The 10,916-nt window shown below is 40.1% G+C and overlaps 1 protein-coding gene across 1 annotated transcript; it reads left to right on the top strand.

The window, feature by feature from the left end:
• The first annotated feature begins 1,331 nt into the window (after positions 1 to 1,331).
• Positions 1,332 to 3,269, top strand: LOC147625438 (caffeoylshikimate esterase-like). The gene is made up of 4 exons (XM_086819021.1): positions 1,332 to 1,480; positions 1,582 to 1,719; positions 1,863 to 1,961; positions 2,839 to 3,269. Exons 1-4 carry the CDS (start codon positions 1,397 to 1,399, stop codon positions 3,061 to 3,063), a joined length of 546 nt encoding a protein of 181 aa, XP_086675147.1. The 5' UTR covers positions 1,332 to 1,396; the 3' UTR covers positions 3,064 to 3,269.
• Positions 3,270 to 10,916: the final 7,647 nt, after the last annotated feature.

Genomic DNA, 10,916 nt, shown 5'->3' with positions numbered 1-10,916 from the left:
ATAGGCCCCTATTTAAGCTTATAAGGATACCTTTAAAAATGAATGTCACCCCCCTTCCTTGGTACCCATATTTGACTCTTCCCTTGGTAGTATCCCTCGGCTACTATAGGTGGAGGATGGAGATGAGGCGATGGTGAGGGGGAGGAGGCCTCTTGTCCTAGCCCTTTCTTGGCCTCTTGGATCTCTGTTAGCTGCCTTTGTAGGTTTTCCACTTGATTGGCTTATGCTCTTCTTAAGATTGTGCAGTTCTTCCTATAGTGGTTCTTGCTAGCTCCTCAATTCTTCTGTGACTTTGTGCTCTAATAACATGCCACATCTTTTTTCCTTATGATTGTTTGTAGTTTGGACATTTATTTGGGGACATTTGTCATGCATTTATTTAAGTAATCTAATACTCCCTACATCCAGTCCAATTCTATGGTTTCCAAAAAACTAGATGGACCTGGCACTATTGGGGCTGGTTTGGGCATGGTGGATCCAGCACAGTGGGGCCCATTAGTTGATGATGGGTGAATGTTTCTTTCCTAGAGGTTTCTTTGAATAGGGCCTATAGTTACGGCCCGATCTTGGTTTTGGTATCCGGCCTTGTGAGCTTACCGATCTACTCTTTGAAGTTGTGTGCTAGCCTCTAGAGCTTTCACCATCTTGAATATTTTCTTAGACATGTAGTAAGGTTTGTGTGTGAGGTTGATGTTTTTTCTATAGACATGAAGTAGGGTTTATATGTGAGGTTGATCATCTCTATCTGTCATTCAGCTCAAACTGTTTGCTACTCATATTCAGGGCAAAAGAGAGACAGATGGCTCCAAGAAAAGCAGGAAAACAACAGGCAAAGACTAAGAGAGGTATATGATGTGAATAGCCAAGATTCTACTGAGATTGTATTTTAATGTTTTTAGATATGCTTACTTGGGCTTGGTGTGTGTGTCTTACAGACAACAAGGGATACTCACTTAGATCTCGGCGTGTTTGTTTGACTCTTAGCGAGGAAGCTCAATCACGGACACCTATGTCCTCACATGTATCTCCTGTTAGAGGAAACAGAAGCGCATAATTCTCTTGTTCATGAGGAAGAAGCATTTGTGTTGGAGAATGAAATTGGCTCAATGAGCTCACCTCCTCCAACTCACATGGAGATGCCTGAATCTAGTACTGTTCAAGGGGAGACCCATAGAAGGCTTCTTGGAAAATCTATTGAATTGGGATTGCTTGGTGATGTATTCACTAAGTTTTTTGTGCAATGCAATTCCTCTTCCCCATTGGTCCCTTTATGCAGGCTGATTCCAAATGAAGCCATCCGTACAGTTTCTAGCCAACTTGAGGTGTATTAATATTATTTTGATCCACAGAGCAACAGGAGTACAAAACGAAGCCAAGGTTTTTATACGGAGAGTCCATGGGTGGCGCAGTGGCACTGTTTGTACATAGGAAAGAGCCCCATGTGTGGCATGGTGCCGTGCTGGTGGCTCCCATGTGCAAAGTCGGTTAATTTTTCACGTCTATTTATACCCCCCTCTTCCCCCCAATTAAAGTGGGCCTTTCTTAATTGATGACTCCTCTCTTGTCGTGTCCCATAACTAGATTTCCGAAAAACTGAAGCCCCCCCGCATAGTCATTTCTATTCTGTCAAGGCTTGCATCTGTGGTGCCTACATGGAAGATGGTACCTACACAGGATATCATTGAGGTGGGATTCAAAGATCCCTTGAAAAGGCAGCAGGTATATCCATTCCATTCATGAAGAGCAGCAGCTAATTCGAATCTTGTAATTGTTGTTGTTGGTTTTGTAATTATCTTAATGTATTTCATTCTTGTATTGATCTCTTCTGAATATTATTAAACCAGAAATTTTTGTACGCATAGATTCGTTCCAACCCATATGTATATCAAGAAAAGCCTCGATTAAAGACATCTTTGGAGCTTTTGAAGGCAAGCATGCACTTAGAAAAGCGGCTGGATGAGGTAAACTATAATCATGGTTTTCATTACTCCGCGAACTTAATCAAGACTATCTAGAGTAAATTTAGCTCATGACTTTACCAAATAAGGAACTTTGATCGCACCATTGCCATTGGCATGTTATTCTAAGAATTCAATGATTGATTGATTAAAGACTATCTAGAGTAAAGCTCAATTTACCAATAAGGTCATTGCCATGCTTGCTAGTTTTACATCACAGAGATTCTTTCTTCATCATTATTTAAGAGGAACGCGATCAAATACTTGTAATCATGTGTACTAGTGGTAGGAGGATTGAGAATTTTTGACGGTGGAAAGCCATTGAATAAGATCACAAAATAGTGGAGAAAAAAAAAAGGTTGGAAGATAATACATGAAGACTCAAAAACAATTGCTTAGTCTCTGCTACAGGTTATAACAAATTTGAAGCCTTTATTAGAGCCTATAAACATTAAAACGTTTTATTTTATCTCCTTAACCTTACCCTAAATGCACCTAAACCGAAACGTTGACACTCCCTCCGAGTCATTTTACAAAGCCGCCGTACTTGCAGATCGCATAGGCGCTATCTTCGTCACGTCAAAGTATGGAAAAAGAAACAATAACACCTTTTTAATCATGTTCCCCTTCAGAAAACTGAATTAAAAGCGATAACAATATTTATGAAATGCGTGTGCTTGACGTCGCACGTATCATGTTCATTTTAGATTGATGTTTTCCCAACATTAAGTAAATCCTTGATAATTAGCAGCACACTAATTATTGTTGATATGATCACTAGCTGGTTTTGCTGTACATCTCAGAGTGAGTGTAATTCCACAGCTGATTATTTCGGCCACACCATACCATATTTATTAGCTCAAATTGGTGTGGATTGCAGGTGACGTTACCGTTTCTGTTGCTGCATGGGGAGGACGACGTAGTGACGGATCCGGACATCAGCAGAGAGCTGTATCAGGTGTCCGGCAGCCCTGACAAAACCCTCAAGTTGTACCCGGCCATGTGGCACGGCCTCACGTCCGGTGAACCCCCGGAGAACGTGGAGCTAGTCTTCGGCGACATCATACAATGGCTGCACGACAAGACCAGCTCGCCAATCACCTAATCACAGTACCTCGGCCACACCGCTCTCCATCGATACACATCATTGATGCTACAACTATTTAGCAACACCCACACTATGATGCCCGAGTTGCAGCTTGAAGCAGCAATGCAGCAACATCCTGATCATCATCTTTCTGTCATTTCTGTAGACGATTATAGCAAACCGCCTACATTATGATGCTAGTGTAATTTATAGTGTTCATGAAACGATGTAGCAACATCCCAATCGCCTTTCATTCATTTCAGTCTCAAATTTATTGCATGACCCTTGTGGCGGACAAGCATTTCAATATGAATTCTATCTTCAATCCATCAAAGGTACAATTATCATCACTACGAGAACCATTAGCTCCCTCTCTAGACAGTGCTAATTATCATCACTACGAGAACCATTGGCTCCCTCTCTAGACAGTGATGATTAAATTTGAAGCCTTCAGAATGCACCAAAGCCCTTCAAACCTTCTAGAGAAGGCCTCTTTGAAAATAGGGTTGAAAAAAAGGCCACTATTTTGAAAATTTCTTTAAATGTTAGACATAAACATATATATTTAGAAGGTCAATCTAATTTATGGCTTTCAAATTGAAGGTTAAATTTCAGCCCAGCTCTAGAGTAATCTTTGGGGTACAATACATAACTTGTGCATTGATTTATGTAGTTTCTAGTAGGTTGGAGCATAGCTAGATGACAAGGCCGTAGGGAGGAATAGCAATAACCACATCTAAAGGATTAAACCACCATAAACACAAAGATCCTTAATATGTATTCATCAATAATAGCCTAAAGATATTCCAAAGTTACGTAACTTAATGTTGCACATATATATATATATATAAACTATGTGGGGAAAAACATTCAAAGAATAAGGGCTACCAAACATAATGAGAAAGATTAGATGCTTAGCTCTAGGCATAAGAGCTCATCTTGCATAGAGCTCTATTATAAGAGCTTATGCATAAGCTATTATGTGTAAGGCTTTATGTAGAAGATCTCTTATACATATGCTCTTTGCATATGTACAAGAGGTTCTTATGCATAAGCTCTTATGTGTAAGACTTTCTGTGTATAGAAGACCTCTTATGTATATGCTCTTTACATAACAACTTATGCATAAGAACGATCCATAGAGCTCTGATCTCTTATGCATAAGCTCTATGCATAGACTTCTATGTAACAACTTATGCATAAGAGGTTCTTGTGCATAAGCTCTTAAGTGTAAGGCTTTATGTACAGAAGACCTCTTATGTATATGCTCTTTGCATAATAACTTATGCATAAGACCGATCCATAAAGCTCTGATCTCTTATAATGCATAAGCTCTATGCATAGAGCTCTAGAACTTCTATGTGTAGGGCTCTTATGCATAGGAGTTACATCCTATAAGGCAGATGAGGAGTGGACTAGTCTTACCAAAGAACAAGTGTAGAACTTGCCTTGAAATGGTTATTGGTTGGTTTAGAATGCTACCTTGTAAATAACAAAAAAAAGTTATTAAAAACAAGAGTTTATGCATAAGACCTGATGCAAAAGATCTCATGCATAATGCATAAGGTCTATACATTATGCATGCATAGCTCTAATGTGTATAGAAGAAGGTGAGAAATTATAAAAACCCAATGCGCATCGATGGTAATGTGACACCAAAAATTAATATCTTTAATTTTTAGCTTTTGTATATGTTTTGGTGCTTTGCAATAGAAATATCTTGATTGAAATATAATTTGGTCATTTGGTAAGTTGTTAATGTCTATAATTTTGATGGGATAAAGTGTGCCTACTTTGAAAAATAATCGGCTACCACAAAGATAGTATTGTACCCATGAGATTTTGGGAGGTCCACAATGAAATCCATGCTCACAATGTCCCACGGCCTGGACAGGACGGCCTGGACAGGACGAGCATAGTTTGAAATAAGCCTACTGGATTTACTCATTGCGCCTTGATGAGTTGACAAGTGGGGCATGTGCGAACATATTCAATCACATCCTCCTGCATTTTTGGCCAAGAGAAGTGCCTTTGTAATTTTTCAAGAGATCGTTTTCGACCTCCATGTCCCACCAATTTGCAGTCGTGGGTTTCCCAAAGGAGCATGGCTTTCGACTCATGGACATTGGGCACATACACCTTCTGATGGGCACTGACAACAATCCATCCTTGAACTCAAACACTCCCAGTACCATTTTGCCATGCTTCAAGTCAAATACCATTTTGACCACTGCTACATCCTATTTCTGTGCTTGGCGGATTATGTCCACCATTCCACTATTTATCACACTGATTGCAGTGATTTGTGGCATCCGACTTAAGGCATCATGCATCAAGTTCTGTTTTCCTAGCTTATGAGTGATGTCCAAGTCAAATTCAACTATGAAGTCTTGCCATATGCCCTACTTTGGCGAAAGTTTTGGTTGAGTCTAAAAATATTCCAATGATATGTTGTCGGTGCACACCTTTGTATGTTTGTCTTTGTATGTTTATCCTGCACATGATGTCGCCATTCCTAAGGAACCGCCTGCATTTCCTTTTCATGTGTTGTCCAACTCCATTCCACATCGGTGAATTTTCTAGATTCATAAGCTACTAGGTGCCCGTCTTATAATAATACTCCTCCTAAAGCCCCATCTAATGCATGTGTGTGGATGCCAAATTCTTTATCGAATTTGGGGAGTTTCAATACTGATGTCGTGTAGCACATTGCTACCTTTATTATTTCAAATGCTTTACTCTCAATCTCAGCCCATCTAAATGTTGATATTACAAGCTCGATGACAACTAGAGCTAGGCACAATATGTGCTCGCATGGTAGATAGCAGCATGTGTGTGACAATAAATGGCCACGTCCAACTGGCCATAGTGTGTGGACATTAGATAGGGTTATTTGGTGTGTGGACACAGCACATTTAGTGTGCGGTCTGTAGTTCTCGTCTATTATGCATTGTGTGAGAGTGGATATGGCTTCCCTCTTTGGTTAGGGTTACACTAATGGATTAGAGTTTGCTCTCTTGTGTGTGTGCTCTCTCTTTATCAGTTTTTTATCATGGTATCAGAGCTTGATGCTCTCTATTAGGGTTTTGTGAGTGAGTAAAGAAGACTCGGGAAAAATTCTATTTTGGAGCTATCCATTGGAGCTTGGAGCTTGGAGCAAAGAGAAGATGGGAGCACACCCCTACAAAATAGATTTGAAATCTAAGGACCATAGGTAAGCAAAGCTAAACACCCCTGAGCGGATTGCAAGTGATTTGACACAAGCAAAGCAGGATTTGAGTCACCCAAAGCAAGTGAAAATTCTGGTTTTTTGCAAGCTTTAATGGAAAGCTTGAGAGCTTGATTGGAAGAGGAAAATGCACGTATTAGTTGAAGGTAACATGTATCTAGCATTGATGAATGGAATAGCAATGCATATGCAATCCCTTGCTTGATTTTGGAGCAAATCTATGTGATATTAAAGAGGTCAAATTATGGTTTTTTAGCTACACAAGAACAGAGGATGTATGCAAGAAATCGGAACCATTGGAGGGTCAACCTAAGCACATTGGTCAAATTATGGTTTTTGAGCTACACAAGAACAGAGGATGTATGCAAGAAATTGGAACCATTGGAGGGTCAACCTAAGCACATTGGTGTGATTAGGGTATATTGCAAGGTCCCATATCTCATCCCGCATGCTTGCCACACTCAACCATGCCATTGTGGAGTAAAAGGGGTGAGAAATCAGTGCAAAAATCCACTGTGGAAGAGAAAAATTGAAGCAAGCCCAAATGGATGCACATTATGCATAATGAGGTTACAATTAGACCCTACATCTGTATGTATCTTTTGATAGAACCCAAAAGCACTAATTTGGGTGCAATGATGCAAAAAAAGCTGGATTAATCAGGTTTAGCAGAGCTATTAAAATTGAGATTAGTGAACAAAGCTTCACTAAATTACCAATTACTCTCTCCTCTTTCAAAATTGGACTAATTCCTCGCATACGGAGTTAGAGCACATTGATACAAAGCCAATGAATGCCTAGGCCTAAGATTTGGATGCATATCGAGTGAATTGGAAGTGGATTAATGCCGGTAATTAACAGTTTATAGGGTTCCCGACCAAAAATGAGAGCTATTTTTAGCATGTACTTGGCACTTTGTGAGCTCAGATGAGATTTATATGCTACATGGAGGATGTATGGATGTTAATCTATATCATCCATACTTGATTTGATCATTTTATAGTGTTTTGGAAGATTGGAAGGCTCAGAAAAGCCCGTCACAACAAGGCAAAGTGGATTGTTTGTACATAGTTGAACTCAAATGCTATGTGGATGATCTTGTATGCATAATACGAGCAAATTAAAGGTTTCTGCAAAAAAGTGGAGGACTATTTTGGATGCATTTCTCAGAATTTGTGAGCGGCGCCAGGTTGTTTTCTCAGCATTTGCAAAAAACAATGTTTTTGAGTCCAAGAAGTTATCGCCATAAAAGTTTTGGGCAGTGTGGACAGCATTGGTGCCGAGGTTTATGTGTGTATGTGCATGTCTTAGTTGATTATTGGAAATCCTCAGTGAACATCGTGGTAAACAAAATGAGTGATAGTCCTGATAAAATTGTTGGTGAGAAGCTTGACAGGCACAACTTTCGCATTTGGAAGTATCATATGATAAATTTTCTCAAAGAAGGCAAAGGCCTATGGAACTTGGTGACAGGCGATGAGGTGGAGCCAAGGGTTTCCCAAATGAATGTAACACCTGCCCAGCTTACAGCACATCGAAATTGGACAGAGAGAGCCTTCAAAGTGTTGCATTACTTCTCGATATGTGTTACAAACACTATGTTATGCCATATACAGGACACACAAAATACCAAGGATGCATGGGATACTTTAGTAAAGTTGTATGATACGACTATAGCACCAAAGAAGATGTAATTGAACCAGAAGATTCATGGTGTGACTCGAAGCAATAGAAGTGTAAATGATTATGTGTAAGAGATCAAAGAATCTACTGATGCACTAGCATCTATTGGTGCTCCTATGGATGATGATGACTTGGTAGCCATTACATTGAATGGCTTGGGTAAAGATTACATTTGAAACCTCTATCAGGGTTAGAGGTGGAGACCCCCCAGACTTTGATGAGCTGATTTCATTGCTTATTGTTCTGGAAGAGATGAAACTTGGAATAGGTGCCTCATCTAGCACAAATGAAAATTCAAGGGATCAAGCATTTTTCACTCATCGTGGTGCTAGAGGCAGGGGGAGATTCAACCCAAGAGGACGTGCAGGTGGCCGTGGTTGGCATGATCGATCAACACAGTCTCAACAGAATTTTCAACCATCATTCAATGCTAGAGGTGGTCGTGGTTTTCATCCTCATGCTAGAGGAAGATCTGTATCTAGAGGCAGGGGGTGATGGCAAACACCGTGTGCAATAGAATGCTAGAAGCATTGAGTGTCACTATTGTGGTAAAATGGGACATATGTCTAGAGACTGCTATAAAAAGCAGAATGAATTCCGTGGTGGAAGAGTGCAGCATGGCAATTATGCATCATCTAGTAATGCAGAACATGAGGAGCACTTGTTTGCCATGAAACGTGTAATAGGTACTATGACGTAACAAAGGGAGAGTGATGATATTTGGTATATGGATTCTGGAGCGTCAAACCACATGGCATGCCGTGGTGAGTGGTTTGACAGGATGACGCCTACACATCAGGGCTATGTTGCTACTAGGGATGATACTCAACATCGTATTACATAGGTTGGTAGTATGCCATTGCATATGCATGATGGCAGAGTAAAAACCATGTCAGATGTGTTGTATGTGCCAACAATTACAAAGAGTCTTGCATCGGTTGGTCAAATGGTGGATCAAGGAATGCAAGTCAGGTTCAATCAACATGGCTATTTTGTTGAGGACTTCAAAAATGGTTGCAAGTTAATTGCCAAGGGGGAGAAAGAAGGTAGATTGTTCAAATTGAGTGCAGGCATTCCAAAGTTGAAGTTTGCCATGTTAGGCCCCCTAGCCGGAAGTTCATACAAACATAAAACTAGTCACACCACTTACACACCCAATATGAAATTGCCTTTTTCTCAGCATCAATTATCTTTCAAACAATCCTTTAATGAAACCATTATGTCACTGATGACAATCCTCAAAGTCTCTGGTTGAATCCTTATTTCCCGTCATTCATTCATCGGTGTACTTATGGCATCATTGGCAACCGCATAAGAGAGTTGGGCATGTGAATATTCAAAAGCTGAAATCTATGCAAGCAAAAGGTATAGTTGCTGGTTTGCCCAGGTTCAAATATGATGGTAGTAATCATATATGTGAAGCATGTAGATTTCAGAAGCAGGCAAGGTTGCCATTTCCAAAAGATGGTCAAATCAGCAGAAGACCATTGGAAATCATTCATAGTGACATATGGGGTCCAGCACATAGACTCCAACTATCAATGGTTGTAGGTATTATGTCACATTTATTGATGATTACAGCAGGCTCACTTGGATTTACTTATTGAAAGAGAAAAGTGAAGCACTTTGGAAGTTCATTGACTTTAAAGCATTGGTGGGAAAATAGTATGGTCAATGGATCAAGTGTTTCAGGACAGATGGTGGTGGTGAGTACACATCACATGCATTTGATGCCTTCTTGAGAGAGCATGGGATAAGAAGACAAATTACATGTAGGTACACACCTCAACAAAATGGTGTTACTGAGAGGAGAGACATGATCATTGGTGTTACTGAGAGGAGAGACCTGATCATTGGTGAGATTGCAAGAGCTATGCTTAATGAGAAGTCTATGCCAAATTATTTTTGGGCAGAAGCATGTGCTACTACAGTGTACTTGTTGAGAACAGGACTCCTACCGTTGCTATACATGAGAGTACACCTATTACAAGGATGACAAGATTTAGGCTGGATATTGGTCACTTGAAAGTCTTTGAATGTGTTGCATATGTTCATGTACCAGATGAGAGAAGAAGGAAATTGGATCCAAAGGCTGAAAAATGTGTTTTCATTGGGTATGCGCAAGAGAGAAAAGCATACAAATGCTATAATCCAGTGACAAAACAGGTTGTCATTAGCAGAGATGTGAACTTTGATGAGATGGGAACTTGGTACAAAGAAAGTGAGCATGTTATAGTTGATGACATAGATGCAAATGAGGATGTGAATCTTCCTATGCAAGAATCTACAAGAATGAGTGGACCACTTGAGTCATCCAATGATAATGTGAGTCCATGGTCAGGAAGATTGAGACATGATGTGAGCACTGAGAGTAGTGTTGTGGACAAATGAAAGAAGAAAGTGGAAGGTATTGGCATTGGTACTACAAGTTATGATTCATCAAGCTCAGAAAGTCTTGATGAAGAATTGGGGATTCCAAAAATAAGAACTCCAGGTGTTAGAAATGACAGGTATGTGCCACCACATGCTAGAGTACATGAAGCTTGTAGCCATAACCAGTGAGGAGATCACAGAGAGTGAGATACCCACCAGCACAGAGGTTGACACACAAGGGTTATGCTATGCATCATGCATATATGACATCAGTGGTAAAGCACGTAGAGGCTATTGGCAAGGAGACATGGGATAGATCCATGGACGAGGAGATGGATGCTTTGGTGCATAATGACACGTGGGATTTGGTAGATTTGCCAGATGGCAAGAATTGGCTGCAAAAGGATATGCACAGACACATGGTTTGGATTATGATGAGACATTTAGCCCAATGGCCAAGATGGCTACAGTTAGGTCTATGATATCTATGGTTGCTTCTCGTGGATGGAATCTGTTTCAAATGGATGTGAAGAATGCCTAAGTATTTATGGAATAGCTAGATTGGTATGTACACCCTAAGTATCCC

The sequence above is a fragment of the Cibotium barometz genome, chromosome 24 (assembly GCF_041138505.1).
Source record: "Cibotium barometz isolate CiBa-2024 chromosome 24, ASM4113850v1, whole genome shotgun sequence".
Classification (NCBI taxonomy): domain Eukaryota; kingdom Viridiplantae; phylum Streptophyta; class Polypodiopsida; order Cyatheales; family Cibotiaceae; genus Cibotium; species Cibotium barometz.
The sequence above is the reverse complement of the archived record's forward strand: the minus strand, read 5'-3'. Positions and strand labels throughout refer to the sequence as shown.

Bases quoted from the DNA above. Each gene is read 5' to 3' on its own strand.
- LOC147625438 (XM_086819021.1), top strand. From the start codon at position 1,397: ATGGGTGGCGCAGTGGCACTGTTTGTACATAGGAAAGAGCCCCATGTG. The intron at 1,720-1,862 runs GTATATCCATTC...TTGTACGCATAG, and splicing joins ATCCCTTGAAAAGGCAGCAG to ATTCGTTCCAACCCATATGT. The intron at 1,962-2,838 runs GTAAACTATAAT...TGTGGATTGCAG, and splicing joins TAGAAAAGCGGCTGGATGAG to GTGACGTTACCGTTTCTGTT.